The sequence below is a fragment of the Chelmon rostratus genome, chromosome 7 (assembly GCF_017976325.1).
Source record: "Chelmon rostratus isolate fCheRos1 chromosome 7, fCheRos1.pri, whole genome shotgun sequence".
Lineage (NCBI taxonomy): Eukaryota > Metazoa > Chordata > Actinopteri > Chaetodontiformes > Chaetodontidae > Chelmon > Chelmon rostratus.
In genome coordinates, this window is record NC_055664.1 from 5,629,125 (window position 1) to 5,647,121 (window position 17,997).

At 43.8% G+C, this 17,997-nt stretch overlaps 1 protein-coding gene across 1 annotated transcript in view; it reads left to right on the plus strand.

Moving 5' to 3' along the window:
* The window catches only part of epha4l (eph receptor A4, like), a 53,826-nt gene extending 38,174 nt beyond the window's left edge, over positions 1-15,652 (plus strand). Inside the window, exons 9-18 of the mRNA XM_041941523.1 lie at positions 1,199-1,257; positions 1,733-1,846; positions 2,413-2,598; positions 6,151-6,212; positions 6,975-7,184; positions 7,291-7,440; positions 7,877-8,073; positions 9,988-10,146; positions 11,172-12,393; positions 14,148-15,652. Coding sequence (XP_041797457.1) covers positions 1,199-1,257; positions 1,733-1,846; positions 2,413-2,598; positions 6,151-6,212; positions 6,975-7,184; positions 7,291-7,440; positions 7,877-8,073; positions 9,988-10,146; positions 11,172-11,286 — 1,252 coding nt within the window. The 3' untranslated portion in view covers positions 11,287-12,393; positions 14,148-15,652. The remainder of the gene's footprint in view (positions 1-1,198; positions 1,258-1,732; positions 1,847-2,412; positions 2,599-6,150; positions 6,213-6,974; positions 7,185-7,290; positions 7,441-7,876; positions 8,074-9,987; positions 10,147-11,171; positions 12,394-14,147) is intronic.
* Positions 15,653-17,997: the final 2,345 nt, after the last annotated feature.

A 17,997-nucleotide genomic window follows, 5' to 3' on the forward strand; every position in this document is an offset into this window, starting at 1 on the left:
TGTAATCACGTAGCCGTTTACCATCATTACACAGCCATAGAGGAGGACAATGTCTCGCACATCTGGTCATTTCCACCACTGACCCAACACATCAATATAAGCACAGGTGTCAGGCCGCCTCAGGGATTCAGAGGGATTTAAGTGCATCTCTGGGATTGATTTGCTGCTATATGCTCAGTGCCCTTCACAAACCTTCAGCGCTGAAGGATACTTTTGACTTAAAGTAGTAATACTACAATGTAAAAGTACCCTATTACAAGTGAATGTTCAGTTTACTTAAAGGAAAGTACATAATTATTTTGATTAAAATATAGTATAAGATACAAAATGTACTTGAAGTATGAAAAGTAAAAGTACTCATTATTCTATTAGAATATTATATCTTTGGAAAATACTTATGCATTGAAATATTATATATACATTTAAATGCTGAAGCTGGTCAAGAAGGAGCTGATTTAAACTAATACATGCAATATGTTATATATAGCTTACCTTAAAGGAAGAGTTTGAGATTTTTAGAAAAAAAACTTAAATATGTTTTTACATTTCAGTTTTTGTACTTTTGTCCCCTTTTTCCAGTCTTCATGCTAAGCTAAGATAACACTCCATTCATTTTGTCTATTTTTGACCTATTTTAACTTACTCATGTAGCATTATGTATGTAACAGCGACATTACATTATCTTTTCCTAAACCAAACCAAGCAGTTTTGATGCCTAAGCTTAATAATGATGGACTCATCCTGTTCAGTCGTTAAAGTATGAGGATGTGGTGAAAATGTTGAATTATTTTTTAAGCTTTTACCCTCAAAACTGAGTGCAATTACCGAGACCGAGTGCCACAAAACCATATCTAAAAATCACACTCAGTTAGTATTCAAAAACTGTTTTTGTATTTTTAATGAGCTCCCCTTAATAAATAATGAATATCAAACAAGAGTATCAGTGTCTCATCAGTAATCAGTGACTGTGTCGCCACTTCACATAATTTAATTCATACAAGAGGGTTTGAAGTCTTGTTTTAAGTTTTAATTAGGGTTTACTGAATTGACACTTGTGTTCCATTATGATTGGGATTTTTCATTTTTACGTGAGATGCTTTGCTTTTTATTCTGACACGTTCTCCCTGACATTTCAAACTTGAATCCCGACGTGTGCTGGTGTCACTGTGACTGACCGTCCTGCTGTTTTTGCCCCCAGAAGGAGTAAGTACAGCAAGGCCAAGCAGGACTCTGACGAAGAGAAGCACTTACATCAAGGTAACTCATAGTTAACACTCCACCCACACGCTCTATAATTGAAAAACATTAGTGCTGTCAGGTGTGTTCATGTGCATGCACTCTAAACCACAAATGAAGTCCATAAAATGGAGGGAAAACAACAAACTATTTTGAAGTTAATGTTCTTGCATCCTAGCACGCTCCAAACACCTCATTATCAAGTCATCAGCATTGTTATTTGCGTCCCACAAAAATTTCAAGTTAATGAGCTCCGTCTTCGCCGGAGTCATCCACAGTGACATGAAAAGCAGTGGAGTTAGAGTGCGAAGCGAGGTGGGGAGAGAAGAAAGGATGAGGAGGAGGAGAGGCTCCACAGAGGAAGGCGGTGTAGCCTGCAGCATGATGGAAATAAAGAACAGATGGAGTGTAGTTGCCGGAATGAATTAACCTTCACTTTTCACCCCCTTATTTCTTCTTTGGCTTCCTCCCTTTCTTTCCAACCTTCTTTCCTCAGGAGTAAGGATATACGTCGACCCCTTTACCTACGAGGACCCGAACCAAGCCGTCCGGGAGTTTGCCAAAGAGATTGACGCCTCCTGTATCAAGATCGAGAAAGTTATCGGCATTGGTGAGGAGCTTTTATTTTTCCAGCGGCTTTAGTCCCTTCAGATATTTTTTATCCATTATTGTAAGTGCAGTGTTATAGGGAGCGGCATATTGTATTATACTCTGGATGAAACCGTCTACCTAATGAGATAAATATTAATGTTTGTGTGTGACTGTGTGTGTGGCCTCCTGTGCACTCCTTGAGGGTGAAAACTGAGGACAACCATAACATTTAGTTTTCTAAAGAGGTCAACAACTAAAAAAAAAAAAAATCAAGGAAGGCTAAATATGTTGTCCGTTCTATTCCTGTGGCCAGAGAAAAGTCAACCAATGACAAAATAATAAAGAGAAAGAATCAATATCCATTTCCTCTCTCTCTCTGCTCCAGTGGCTGAGGGGAGGAGGGGAGTGAGGGATTAAAGACCCTGATCAATGTTTAAAGTGGACCCCTTCTAACCTGCACAAACACACACACACATACACCATCGCCCAGTCCTTTCTTGATGTGATTTATAGCCTGTGCGGTTGCAATATCGGAGTGCTTGTGTATCATCATTTCACATTTTCAATCGGGCCGCGTGTTTTCAGGGGAGTTCGGCGAGGTCTGCAGCGGCCGCCTGAAGATGCCGGGCAAGAGAGAGATCTGCGTGGCCATCAAGACGCTGAAGGCCGGCTACACCGACAAGCAGAGGAGGGACTTCCTGTCCGAGGCCAGCATCATGGGCCAGTTTGATCACCCCAACATCATTCACCTGGAGGGCGTGGTCACCAAATGTATGTCGAGCATGTGATTTTGTTTACTTTTTATGCACAGAGAGCTGTAGGACCAGAATTTTTCTATTTCTGAATGATAGAACGAGCTTAATTTGGCGCACAGTTCGTTCACCGTTCGAGAAACCTTAAACTGTTTCAGAGAAATTAAATTGGCTACAGGACATTGCAATAGCACTCAGCTCACACACGCACAAACCCATTTATACACACAATATTACATTATAATATCAGAGGAAGGACATTTCTTTCTGCTGTCCCCTTTCCCCCTTTAAAACAAAGCCGTGACAATAAATCATTACAAACCACGTCTGCGGTTTTTGGGTGACTTTGGAGAAGGGTGAGCGGAGGGACAAGTCAGTCTTTACTAGCCAAAGGTGTGTTTTAATGCTTGCATGCCTACAGAATCTGAAGACGTACGACCACATATGTTACACATGATTCCTGCATTTGCACATATAGGTGGTGTGTTTCTGCACGTGTGTTTTATCTGGAAGTCCCATCCGGGTATCCCCAGGTGGGCTTTGTCCAGATGGAAGGGGTCCGGCATCGGTGGGAAGGGGGAGGTGGTGTTAGAGGTAGCTGGGCAGTTGGGAGGGGGTCTAATGGGTCCAGGAACAGGCCCTGTAGCGCAGCACCAGGCTCATTAATCATGGTGTCAGCTGTAAATGTGTTTGGGGTTAGGGAGTGATACCCTATCCCTCCTCTATCTGCTGCTGCGTGGCCACAAAACACCGGCCAAACCTCCCTCCGTCTGCCCTTGGCACTCTCTCCTCTCCGTCTCTCTGTTTCTCCCTACCTTTTACACCTTCCCCCCGATGCTATTTGTTCGGCTATATGTGTGTGTGTGCGTGCATGTGTGAGTGTTTAGTCAGCATGTGTCGGCAAAGGTGCACCTTTGATTGCATGCCTGCGTGTTACCATAGCTGATGGCCAGCCTGGACGCGGGTTAGATGGATGAAGTGCCTTAATGTGTCGTGACACGGCAGCCTGGCCCTATCTGTGCTAGATAACACTGTCCCTCTCACTCTTGGACACACACACACACACACACACACACACACACACACACTTAGGCCAATCGAAGCTGAAAGTGAACAGCAGCACTGGCAGAATTGCTTATCACCTATCACACCTCTCACCATGGGGAATGACCTCTCAGACCTCGCAGCGACGGAGTGAGAAAGACAGAGAAAAGGCCGGCCGATGGACAAGAGGAAGGAAAAGAAATCGGGGAGACAAGTGTCAGACAGAAGGTGAAAATTGAGACGCGGAGCGAAAGAGACAGGAAGGTGGTTTGGAGCTGATGGATTAGAGGAAAGACAGAGAACAACAGTGGGAATGACAGGGAGAGAAAGCAGAGGGTGGGTGAACTACTGAACCGGAGGCTGAAAAGGAAAGAGACGGAGTGAGACGGAGCGAGAGAGATGAAGGAGAAACAGATCAGCTATGCAGCAGTGACAGGAGACGACATGAAAGGATGGCGAGCCGAAGCAAGATCATCCGATAACTCCCACTCCACCTCCCTCCACTCTTACTTTTGAGAGCTTGACACAAGGTTTGGGCAAATGAGTCCTTTACACTTGAATGTGTCATTGCAATCTATTAAATATCCATTATTTGAATTGCACTCCCCTCTCCATTACAATCAAGTTAAAAGGAATTCTCAATCTGGCCTCAGTTTACTGGCAAGTCCAACAGAGCCAATTAAGCCTTATTAATTATGGAGGAACTCCAAATAGGCTCTGAAATACATAAATGTGCAAAAATCTCTCACTGAAGCCTGCTGGCTGCAGTCCACCAATCTTAAAGGCTCGTATAGTGAATGCTCATATCCTGCTGGTGTGTAATTAAAATCTAGCCTCCATTAGAGCTTGAAATCAGATGTGATATGTTTAACAGCTGATTTACATAAAGTTAGAGCGTGCTAATTTAAAAAAGATCTGCTTTTAAAAGCTGGGTCTCTGTTCGCTGCAAGCGGCGGGGCCTCTGGAGAGCGTTTGCCCAACGTTCCCCCAATATTGTCCCCCTGTTGCATTTTTCCCCTTCTCCTGTTTTGTTGGCAGGTGATAATCGGCCCAGTGGCGGGGCCCTTGCCCAGGGTTCATTGCCAAAGGCGGCAGGGCGTATTCAGTAAACAAGGAATTAGCATGCAAATGGGAAGGGAGGAAGAGGGCGGGGCTGGGAAGGCGAGAGTTTAAGGTCGCAGGTCAGACGCTCCTCAGACTTGATTGGGGAGCTGTCAATCACAGACGGCCCCGGGGCAGGAGCAAGCAACAAAGGGAACAAAGATGGCTGACAAAGAGAGCCCCTGCACTCCCCCAACTTTAACTCCACTTCCTCTTTTTGGGGCATCGCCGGAGCGCCCCGTAATTAATGGAGTGCCAATCACGCTGCGGGCGAGGCGGTGACTGACGGCCTCTTGGCATGGCGAGAGGCCCGCTGCGGAGCGGAGGAACTGCACCTTCAAGACCTCAGCTGCCAACCGCCCGGCTGGCTCTGCGCTGCTTCAGGCACTCTGCAAGAGATTTCACACAGCCACCCCTCAAGGCATTCACTTCAAGTCAGCACTTTTCCTCAAAGCAATAAGCTTTTAAGTCCACCTTAACTGTGCCACTTGAAATGGAACGCAAAGAACAGGCCTGTTCTAGGAGGAATTCGCGGCAGCACTTTTGAGCATGTGTTGTTGCCATGGCTGGTTAGGCACCAGCTTGCTGCCATTTTGGGACAAAAACAAGCCACCCTCCCTTCCTTTCCTTTTTTCCTCTCTCTCTCTCTCCTCCTCTCCTCACGCCTGCCTTTCCCCCCTCGTCCTAAGAGACAAAGACAGACAGAGACACACCAGGGAATGTCCACCCTCCCCGCAGCCTGCCCCGGCTCAGATAAAGACACAGACGCTCCCCCAAGAGGGACGGAGAGGGGAAGACAGAGGGACGGGGTGAAAAAGGCCAGAGAGGAGTGGCAGGGATCGGCGGGGGGAAGAGGGTGAGAGAGAATATGAGCGAGGGAGGAAAAAAGAAAGCAATAGAGAGGAGCTAGCAGGAGAGTGACAGATGCGTCGAAAGTTGGCAGAGGAGAAAGAGGGCAAAGGGACAGTGAGTGACATAAATAGCGAGTCAGAGGGATTCTGGGTGGGTGACTGTGATGAGACTTTGGATAATGCGTCCAACGTCAGTTCATATTTGCATAAACACAAGATGGTGTGTGTGTGTGTGTGTGTGTGTGTGTGTGTGTGTGTGTGTGTAGTGGTCTTGTTTCAGTGGAGATGCCTTTGCATGTGCAGGGAAAGAAGGGGGACGTCAGGGCAACCGTAACACCGAGCTAATTAAATCACTACGGGACAGAGATGGATGGCCTAACAAACACACACACACACACACGCACACACACACACACACACACACACACACACACACACACACACACACACACACACACACACACGCATTCCCTCGAGAGCCCCCTCGCCGTGTTGGGCTGTGATGTGCATCGTTTGCCTCCATAATCATCTGCCTTTCATTCTCTCACTCTTTTCCTCTCTCCCTCTCTCCCCAGGTAAGCCGGTGATGATTATCACAGAGTACATGGAAAACGGATCGCTGGATGCATTCCTGAGGGTCAGTCATGCGTTTCTGTCTGCACACATGTGTGCATGTGTTTGAGCGTGCGATACGACTGTGGCGTGCTGATCCCATCTTATCTCTGTAATGTCACCCCCCCCCAAATTACAAGCATTTGTTCACAAACATTCGCCCTAATCTCCATCCTCTCCTTGATCGACTTACTGGTTCCACCTGTGTGTTTCCAGGGTTCACTGCACTTGGGGTTTTGGATGATGCTTAGCTACTTTATCCAGTGAATATACACAGTGTTAGAGCAAACAGAGGAACATTTGGAAAGCTAAGAAATTGTGTTGTCTTGGCGTAATTTATGTTGCACAAGTAACTTGTCGCACAGTATATATGAGGACGTTTGTCCATTAACTTTCCTCACTCCAGGATGTGTCTGCATGAGCTCTGAACACATTCAGAAACAGCTGTAAAAGTGCCTGTGAATGAGTCGAACAGGTTTATATACAGTTAGCATATGTTTCACAACTCACAATGTAACTTTTTACATTAATTAACTGTGTTACATTGTATCTAATTTAACAAAAAAACCCCAAAACGTAAAAGTGTCCTGTTTGCTTTCAGCTACATCGTAAAACATTGTAGTGTGTAGTGTGAATCACATTTTTATATACTGCTTACACATGCTGAAGGATTTAGATATTGTATTGTAGTTTATATACTCTATAAACAGTTAAATGCTTTATGGCACACTGTTCGGTTTGATTTGTTTATGTATTTATTATAAAGTTTTGATCCTTTCCTCCGCAGAAGAACGACGGTCGCTTCACAGTGATCCAGCTGGTCGGCATCCTGCGCGGAATCGCATCCGGCATGAAGTACCTGTCAGACATGAGCTACGTTCACCGCGACCTGGCGGCTCGCAACATCCTGGTCAACAGCAACCTGGTGTGCAAGGTGTCCGACTTTGGCATGTCCCGAGTGTTGGAGGACGACCCCGAGGCTGCGTACACCACCAGGGTGAGTTTGTGTGCGTAGCCGGGCGCGTGTCTGACTGAGGCGGTGGTCTCTCCGCGTGTCACCTTACTTGTCGGCTCTCATTAATCGGCCAATCTTTCAATTACAGGGAGGGAAGATCCCCATTCGCTGGACGGCCCCGGAGGCCATAGCTTACAGGAAGTTCACCTCGGCCAGCGACGTGTGGAGCTACGGCATCGTCATGTGGGAGGTGATGTCATACGGCGAACGGCCATACTGGGACATGAGTAACCAAGATGTAAGTCTGGATAAATTTGATTATATGCAGATAATCATAAATAACATACAGCTTGAATTAGGGGAACATTAGAGCTCAAACGATAAATTCCCATGTGCATGTGTCCTGTCAAACATTTTTAAAAGATACTTCATCATTTTAACTTGGTTATGTAATCAAATTACCTGCAGGGGTGATAAAACACCAGCAGTATATTCCCTTTTTTCATTACACATTGAATTCACATTTCTAGCTCCACTAATGATGATAAAGAATTTTTGCATAACCAAATGTCTTGCGTAGGCGTGTTAAGTGAGGAAATTAAAGATTAATCTATGGGTATAAAACTAGGGGGGGAAATGACATAGGTGTAATCACAGTGCTTCCAGATTGTATTTCAGTTCGAGTCTCTCTGCACAAACAAACTGATTTACAGCAGCATTGGTGTACTGTCCAGGTGATCAAGGCTATTGATGAGGGCTATCGGCTGCCCCCGCCCATGGACTGCCCCGTGGCGCTCCACCAGCTCATGCTGGACTGCTGGCAGAGGGAGCGGGCCGACCGGCCAAAGTTCGGACAGATCGTCAACATGCTGGACAAGCTGATCCGCAACCCCAACACTCTGAAGAGGACCGGGGGAGAGACCAGTGTCAGGTGAGATGGCAGGATGCAGACAGATGTTCATAAAAATCACAGACAGAAACAAACATATTCTCTCACCTCCCTCCTGCCATATAGCCATGCAGAACGATTCATTTAAAGTGTTTTTTTAACCAAAGACATAAAAGCTGTTAACGACTTGGCTGGAAACCACGAGAGTTGACTAAGCCAGGGAAATATGTTGTAATTGTGACAAACTTGAAATTTGGTGAACTCATCAAATCATTTTAGAGAGGGGTCAGTTAATTTTTTCATTTCACTCATTCTTCACATTAATGAGTGTGGTTTTAGCCTGACTGTACTGCTGCAAGCTCAGCAAAAAATAACACTTCTTGTTTGGAAAAGTACAGGAAAGTTCACCGTGGCAACCTGCAAATCGTGGTGTTAAAAAGCTAATGTGCATAAACGCACGCTTGCAGCCTGTTTGCCGCACAGCGCATCACGTATGCATTGTTCCGCTTTAACCCAAACACACACTCACACTGCTCTCCTGTTCTTCCTCTGCTGTTTACATACACCATTAAACATTATCTACCAGCGACGTGTGGCTCTTTTCAGCGCAAACACCCTCCATAATGGATATCTCTGCAAACTAGCTTTAATGGCGCTGCACACTCAGGAATGCAGCCGCTCTAACAGGAGGGAGAATTACGATGTAACGCCGAGTTAAAAACAAACATGACCCCACAGCTCCGGCACCATTACTCTCGAGCGGCCGAACGTGTTAAGAATGACCTACGTATGTTTACAGACTCGGCCAGTGGGAGTCTGTTGGAGTTTAACGAGGGTGTGAGCGCATGCGAGAGGGTCGACACACACACTCACCTAATGGGACACAGTGAGAGCAAGAAGGGAGTCCTTGTGGAGTAATTAGCAGAGCCGAATCCTATAAATGCAGCTTTTACAGTTACAAGAGGGAAGGGGAAAGTAGAGTGTGTGTGTGTGTGTGTGTGTGTGTGTGTGTGAAAAGGGATCCCTAAGCATAATCTTTTCCACCTACTGAGTAGAGATGACTTATTAAAGAGTCTGACATCCTGTTCTCACAGTTCAACTCAACATCCTTTTTAAAAAAAGAGAGAACGATCGAAAGAGATAGAGTGTGTGTGTGTGTGTGTGTGAGAGAGAGAGGGAGAGAGTCACCAGAGCGGGACGAGACCGCCACCGACTCAGACTCGCCGGCCCCATGCGAACTTTCATGGCCGGCGGCGCTGCTGCAACGTCCAACAGAAATGAAGGATAGGAAAAAAAGTAAGAAGCGAAAAAAGAGAGAGGTGATTCTCCTGATGAATATCTGAACGGGAGGAGGAACTCCACCGTGCGGTAAAATTCACCCAAGTGTGCCCGGGTTGCGTGTTCTCTGTAAAATAAGGGTTAACTAACTGTGTCGGTCACACCCAGGAGGAACCGTGTTTGACTTGGCCGGGTTTCTGTTTGGACCTGCAAAACAGGGACACAACACAGAGCTGAACCTGACAGACCCGCTGAGTCCATCAGGGAGGAAAGGCTAGAGACAAATGTAGCATGGAACATTTGACACTTTGTGTGTAGCGCTCTGTCATCGCACAAAGTGTATGTGCCATGCCCTTCTGATGCTGCGGTACAGCATCGTAGTGAGGAATCGGAAAATCTCTGAAGTCCTGCAGTGCTGTTGTTGCTGTAGCTGTCATCAATCATTGGTGTTCCAGACTGTGGAAGAAAGTGGATCATTACCTTTCAAGTCTAAAGTGCTTAAACAGAATGTAACTTTTAGTGTCTATGTGCACAGACAGTTGCACACATCGTGGTTGTGGGCCAAACCTTGTGAATTACAGCAGCTTGAAACGCCGACTGTAAATACAGAACGACGTTTGTGGGACCCGAGAAAGTTCGTCAAATGAATTCTCCACTTTTCTCTCCTCCGCCCGTTAGGCCTAAAACCACCCTGCTCGAGCCAGGGAGCCCCGAAGCGTCCTCGGCCGTGGGCACAGTGGAGGACTGGCTGCAGGCCATCGGCATGGAGCGATACGGCGACAACTTCACGGCCGCCGGCTACACCACTCCCGAGGCCGTGGTCCACATGACACAAGAGTGAGTACAGAGGGGGGTGGCAGTTAGAGGAATTGAGGGATGAAGAAAATAGAACACAGGAAAGAAGCAAAGAGAAAAAGTGTACGCCTGTTAGCACAGCAAAAACTTCCTATAGTGAGTGAATTGTGTGAATGGAGTGGGACATTTGAGGGCTTCATTTGCAAAATGATTAGGGTTAAAATATATGTTTGAAAATCAGATAAAAAATAAATAAATACATATAATTCACTCTTGAAGCAAAAGTTAATCTTAGTAGAATATTTTTGGAAATTTTGAAAATCCCTTTTCTGTCTGTGTGCTCAACACGGTATGAGATTTCATCCAGTGGCCAGTTATCTTATCTTAACATAAATTCTCGAAATAGGTGGAGCCTGGCACAAAATGTTATTAATGAACATGTTTTATCTCTTTTGCGCAACATGAGATCAGGCACAATGGATGAATAGATGGGTCAAACACACAGGAGACAGTTATTTGAACCCAAATAGTCTTTCTTTCTCTTTTCTGCCATTTGTAACTACCCTGTGATTGTCACAGGAAAACAAAAATACCAATCTACCATGTGTAGAACCAATCACATTGCGATCTTTTGCATGCTAATTAGAGTTAATTCTAATTAGGTAGTTAACAAGTTGTGGCTCTGGAACATTCAGATCTTTAATCAAGCTAAGCCATTCGCCTGCTGGTTTTAGTGTCATACAGTTTTTAGCCTACAGACGTGAACTATCAATCTGCTCATCTGACTCTCGGCAGATGAGACACAGTAGAATCCATCTTTTGCTGCTTTTACATGTGTTAAATGTTTCTAAATCTCTGTCAATTGTCTGTCATATATTCGTTTTTCACCTATTAGGATTACAGGATTAGGATTGCCGTGTTGGCAAGTGAAACTCCTTCTTCAGCAGTTAAACTGTCAGGCTGGCTTCCACTGGAAAGCTGTAAAATTCATCATGTAGATCAGCCCTACATGTGTTTGTTATTGTTGTCCGCCGTCCTAAAAGGCCTCTTTTCCCCATCCTTTTCAGGGACATGGCTCGCATAGGCATCTCCTCGGCAGCACACCAGAACAAGATCCTGACCAGCGTCCAGGGAATGCTGTCCCAAATGCAACAGATGCAAGGCAGAATGGTTCCCGTCTGAGAGATTTAAACAAAGAAAAAGGAAAAGGAAGCAAAGCGACTTCGTTTCTTATGAAAAAAATAAAAATAAATCACAAAAAAGATTAAATATAAAAAAAGAGACAAATTAACTATGAAGAAATAGTTTACCTCATCCATGCACTTTAAATTGGATCTAAAAGAAAAGATGTTGATGAAGAAGAAAAAAAGTGGTGAAAATGGCACTTTTTAAAAAAATCAGACCTTTACCTTGCCCTTTTTTTGTTGTTTCGGAGAATGGGACGCTTCTGTCTGCAGCATTTATGGAGAGATGGCGAGACGGCTGGAAAAGTGCTTCCGAGAGGCCAATCTGGAGTGCCTTTAATGGTCTGGAAGGAAAAGCGAGAAAGGGGGGGGGGGGTCGTACCTTTCGTCCTCTTCTTGGGCAGAGTGTTTTTTCTGGAACTTTCTTTCTGGAATAATCCGTGGAGCAGATTTTTTTGATTTCCTGTGACTATGTTTATTGTACATGAATTGTTTCTGTGGGACTCGCAGGCTGCCCCGGCCACCATTGTTCTCTCTCAGCAGGATCTGTTTGATATCTCGCAGACAAAAGTGGAGAATCCTGACCGTCGTGTATAAACAGTGAATCTCTGAGAGGTTGAGGGTTAGATTCTGAGGGGAGATGGTGCAGGGAGGGCGCATTTTGTGGAGCTTTTTGTGTTTTTTGCTCTGTTCTGGTCTTGTTTTTCTCCCAGAACGCTGTATTTTGTTGCCCTCAGGACGTTGCTGAGAATGTCTTTGATCTTCCAGAGGAGCCTTCCCACTCCCCTGTCTTCCCAAAAATGCCCTCCCACACCCCAGATAAACACACAATTTGGATTCTTCCATTCAACTCGCCATCTGAGTCAAAGCCCCAGCCCCCTGCTACTGCAAGACTCACCAACTCTTCCTCTCCACTTTTGACGGACAGCTGTTTGCACCATTTGAATTGGCTTTACACGTTGGACGCAAGAATGAAGGAATTTATTGGCAGGATTTATCTGGACAAAAGGATGCAACAAAGGCAATGAATCATCATCATCATCATCATCATCACCAAGAAAATAAACAAGAAAATACACAGAGGATTACTGAAACCGTCATCAAGGTGAGGATCAATAATACTGTGTTTGTTCCTGAGACTCAACACAAAAAAAAGCTCCATTAAAACAAAACAAATACAGATATTGGATTAAGCCTCCCTTTATTATTGCAGCATGCTTCTAATATCAACTATGTCTAGCCACAGAGTGCCTAAAAGATTCATTAGACCCCCCCGCCCCCCGCCTCTCATCAGTGGCCCCTCAGCTCCAGAAACTGTGTTAATTAACAAGCGGGTCGCGCCACCTCAGGCAGCCAGAGCAGATCAATAGCCACTGGTCTGCGATCAGTTACCGCTGGCATGTTAATGAGAAGAATTAATCAGCCGCTGACTCCCGGTCAGCCAAACAGATCCCACCAGATCGCAACAGGAGAAGGTGCTTTTGGGCCACTTTCGTATCGAGCCAACACACCAATATGTTGTCATGGTAGCAGGAGGGTCTTAGATATCAGAAACGACAGCTTGCTTACTCTCTTTGGTCAATCTTTTGATTTTCCAGATCAGGAGATCATTATTTATGCACACAGGTTAACACATGCTCACTGCATGGATTTAGCCAACTCGGCAAGTTTAAGACTGATCTCACCCGCTTACATAGTTAGTTTAATTTATGTGACGGCATTGATTATTTTATACACTTACTCACCAGTTAATTACGCTCTGTAAAACTAGTTAAAAACGAATGCAGGCTAAACCACAGCAGCGCTGCAATAAATCCCACCTTCATGAAGGTTAGCATGTTCAGGTTTGGTTGTTTAGAGAGGTTCAAATTTAGCTTTATTGTCATTTTGGAGACTGTAGTTTGTCATGGTGTTGAATATTGCTGCAACTAACAATTATCCTCATTAATCAGCCACATTAATTATTTTTTCCATTAAGAATTTTGTCTATAAAATGTCTGAAAGTAGTGAAGAATCCTCATTGTAATTTTACTGAGGCCAAGTGATGTTTTCTAATTGCTGCTTTTGTCTGGCCACCAGTCCCAAACCCAAAGATAATCAGTTTACTATATATGAAAAGCATATTTAATCACATTTTAAGGAGCATTTGGCATTTTTACTTGACAAATCAATTCCAGCATTAATAAAACAGAGTAATTTTATGCTGTTTTTCAATGATTATTTCTGTCTAATATTTTGTCAGTCCTATTTATATCAATGTGGGTGGACTAAGTACCAAAAAAAAGTTTAAAAGCAGTATAAATCAGTCAAGCTTGAAGAGTATAAATGTTTAATTTAATGCAAAAACAAAAAGAGAAGGCTTTTTTTTGAACATGAAGTAATACCTAGAATAAATATTGAAAGTTTATATACTAGAATTAATGAATATTCCTGCTTGAGGAATGTTGAAGAGATAAAAAGGATTCATTTTAGTTGCATGGTGCCTTTGAATCTATACAAACCGTATGCATCCACACAAAAGCCAGTTAAATGTCTAGCGCTGCGCTTTTCATGCGTGCCAATAAGTCAAGGGCATGTTTCACAAATTATGTACACACAACAGCATGTGGTGCACACAAGTTAATACATCGTTGCCACGAAATCCATATTTTCCCCTGCAGGGCGGCTGCTCGCAGCCTCTGGATGCTCTGGCTTTGGCATTCGATTTTGTTTAGCAGATGAGTTGAATGTTCCATCGGGCTGGAGCTGGAGAGCAGGACTGTTGGTCGGGACAGGATGCCAAGCAGAAATTGTTTGTATTCAAAACCACCATGACTGATGCAGCCTCTCTTTTCCTCCCCCTTCTCTCTCTCTCCCCAGCTGCTGCCGTCCATCACGCACGGGATCCCGGCCTCGCTCGCCACAAGCAGAACTCTTCCTCCTCTTTCTTCGTCTTCCTCCTCCCGCTTTCCCCTCCTCTCCTTGGAGTGTCCCCCGACACTGAGGCGACGAATATCCATCCCCGGGCGTCCGGGCGTCCGGGACGTCCACTGTCACAACTCTTCAGCTTGACAAACTAGCCACCACGTGCTTGTGGCCACCCAGCAATGTTGTACTGGAATTACTATGAATGATTTAACAGCATAAAAAAAGAGACAATAAGAAGAATGTAATATAACTGAGAAGCCCTGCTCCAGCGGATAATGTACTTTTATTTTGAAAGTGTCATTTTATTTTGTTTTTTTTTTTCTTTTTTGTTTTTATTGTTTTGTTCAGTTTGCATGTAAAGTAACAAACGTTTGACTTGAGCGTGCGAATGCGATGGAGTGTGTGCACGGGTGTGTGTGAGTGTGTGTGTGTGTGTGTGTGTGTGTCTAGCTGTGTGAGTGACGACGTCTTTGAAGTACTATCAGTAATTGTGTCTGTTTTCATGCCACTGTGGAGGAGGAGGAGATAACAGAGATGTATTGTTTTTGACATTAAAAAAAAAGACTCCTTTGCTCTTGCGGCGTCTAAAAAAGCGATGTAAGGTGCGTTGCTCCCGTCGTGCGAACTCTACACAGCGACAGCATTTATTAAACAGCTTTCTGGAATGCAACCCACTTCTGCTTTGGCAGCAACGGCGGCTCGCAAATGGACACACGGACACACGGACAAGTGTGACTAAAAGCCTCCTGTGCAGAGAAACACACTGAACACAGAGGAGAGCCTGGACTCTCCGAGCTAACGGCGAGCGACGGAGGAAGCGTCTCTCTCCTTTAAAATGACACACCTGTGTACAACAAAGGATCAGAAAAGTGAGGAAAAGGTGTTGAAGAAGGGAAAACTGTTGGTTATTTTTGATTTTTTTTCCCAGAGCACATCATACAGCTACAGGTTTAACCCAATGGACTATATTCTTTCTGTTCCCTTATCTCTTTAAACTATACTTATGTGAATGTTTTTGAACTTGTGACGCTTCATATAATACAAGAACACCTCCGTCCTTAATACAGCTCTACTGCTCTTTCCTTTGTTGGCAACGCGTTGTTCTTTTGGGTTTTATCTATCGAAAAAAGGACCTGTTTGGAAATATGCAAGACATGTTGGGAAGGAGAAGGAAACCAGAATGTACTGTAAAATACTTTTTCCTTTACTTAAATGTTGGACAATTTGAAAAAAAGAAAAAAAATAACAAAACGCAAGAGTTAATGTTTGTCATTGTATGCCTTCCGATGCCATATGATCTAGCCATGTAGATCTAACATTCAATCTTTTTTGTACTTTTTTTTGACATGATCATGTTTTTTTTGCCTTTTTTTTTGTTTGTTTTATTTTGTTTTTGTCAAGGAGCTCTAGGTACATGTAACTTATGTCATTTATTTATGTCCTTTTATATCTAGTTTGTAAAATAATAGCCTAAAGTGAAGAAAATAAAGGGGTGCCAAAGTGCATTCTTAATAAAGTAGAAACCATATGACGATCTCTCTGCCTCTCATTCACATACACTCATACGTCAGAGTGTCTGAGGTGGTGACTGTCAGCACCGCCATCAGTCATTGCTGCCATCATTTCTGTTGAACAGAGGTGATTATCTATCACACACTGATTATTGCATTTCATGATTGCGTGTAATGGATGGGTTACATAACAGAAAGAAAAGGCCAAGATAGCACATCAATCAGCTTTGCTCTATGTAACACACACACACACACACACACACACACACACATACACACACAAAAAAAATGAAGACATGGCCAGCCTGTTTGAACCCTCTGCAGCACATGCTCAGATATCATGACTCTGGACTTGGCCCTCATCTCCTGTCAGTCCTCGAAGCAGCGGCGAGCGCCACTCACTTGGCATAGTGCACGTGCGTGTGGATGCACTCGTCTAATCAGAACAACATCTGCTTCCTGCGCTCATTTCCAGCAGCGATAAACTGCTGATTGTCCCCTGTCTTTGATAAGAAAGAAAAGACGGTTTTAGAAACAGCTCAGACGAACGTTGAGCCAAACGGTGTTTTACACATTTCCTGAGAAATCACCAGCACGAGATATGCATACATTGAAGTTCTGAAGTCGGACTTGGAGATGTTTATCAGCCTCGAAGGGAAAGTGTTCCTCCTTCGCAGATTGTTGGCAAGCTGAGACGGGAAGACGGAAGAAGATTAGCGAGGCTGAGTTTGATAAATTTGCCACAAACTGGGAGCATTTGCTTTTTTTTTTAGATTGTATGTTCAATAACAACAATAATAAAAACAATGCACACATGTTTAAACAAGGGTCATGTTAAGCACACAGGTTCATTCTTGGAATCAGCAGTTTGAACCATGAATGCACAAATTTAAGTGCCAGTCCATCTTGTTGATGTCAAGGTGCTATAGAGGCCAAGTCAGAGGATCACCAAAGTGCTAGTTTCTCCTCAGGGACATCGAATATTTGTGGCATCGTCACAAGACAGAGAAGTCAGCCCTGACTGCAAGCGAGAGGAAGGAACTCAGACAGGGAGAGTTTGAGAGCGCAGGTCACATGGAAAGGAAAAGCTGACTGTCTGCTAGACTTGGCAAAAGTAAGCCAAATCATGTTGAAAGTTCAGCTAGTGGCCATTATTTGGCTGGAATGCTCCTCTCTCTCTCAACACAATCAGCCCAATCCAGCAGCTCTGTCAGAACAGCTTCTCTTTTTACCTTCTCAGGGAGACGGCCCGACAAAACGCTCTACCAGGCAGCCCAGCCCACGACGCTGTGCACGGGTAGAAATACCGCACAGATGGAGGAAAAAACACTCTATTATTTAGATAATTGCTGAGTTTATCTGCGACTGTTGTGAAGCTTCAGATGTACAGTCAATTCAAAATCTGTTATGTGCCTAATGCTAGCCTGGAATTACCTTCATGTTGGACAGTTCATTAACAGAAATTTAACTTTCAAGGCCAACATTTCGCACGTTAAGGCTTAGCGATACATTTTAAACAAATTATAATATTAATATATATGTTTTTTTCCAGTGCTGATATGCATCTCCATGCAAAATCCCATATACAGTTATGAAACTATAATAATTAAAATATTTAATGCAATGAACTGTTTACTACTCTACCACTGCATCACATGGACAAATGCATCACATTTCTAAAAATAAATCTTAAACAACTAATATTGGTAGCTTTTTTATTATTATTAAGATTTGCTGTAATAAATCTTGAATCTGTCATGCAGAGATGTGTAAAACAATGAAGCAATACTATTGCCCAAATACAGTCAGGCTAAGATTCCAAAGATGTCGACAAAAACTGCTATTCAGGTTATCAAAGTCATATGTTTCTCATTTTATAACACACAAACACACACACAAATAAGTTATAATAGACTAAAATAATACAAAAATACGAAAATAAAATCACAAGACTACGCTTTAACCAGCTCACAATCATGTTCTTTTCTGCCAGACGAAAGCTTGAAGGGCATCATGCATTTGATCATGTATGTGTCTGTGTGTGTGTCCTGCACCTATCAGCTTAATATTTTCTGTTTATGACTGTGTGCTCCTCTCGTGGTTCAGAATTGTTGAAAAACCTCGTTTATTTACTGCTCTGTTATACCGTCATTGCAGCAGTACTCTCCATTCTGCAATATGTGTTATGACATACCAAAAGGCTTTTCCAGCAATCGGCTGGGTTAAAAACAAGCCTTCCCTAGTCTGTTGCAGGTCACAATTTGGTCTTTGTCGTGGCTCAAAAACTGGCA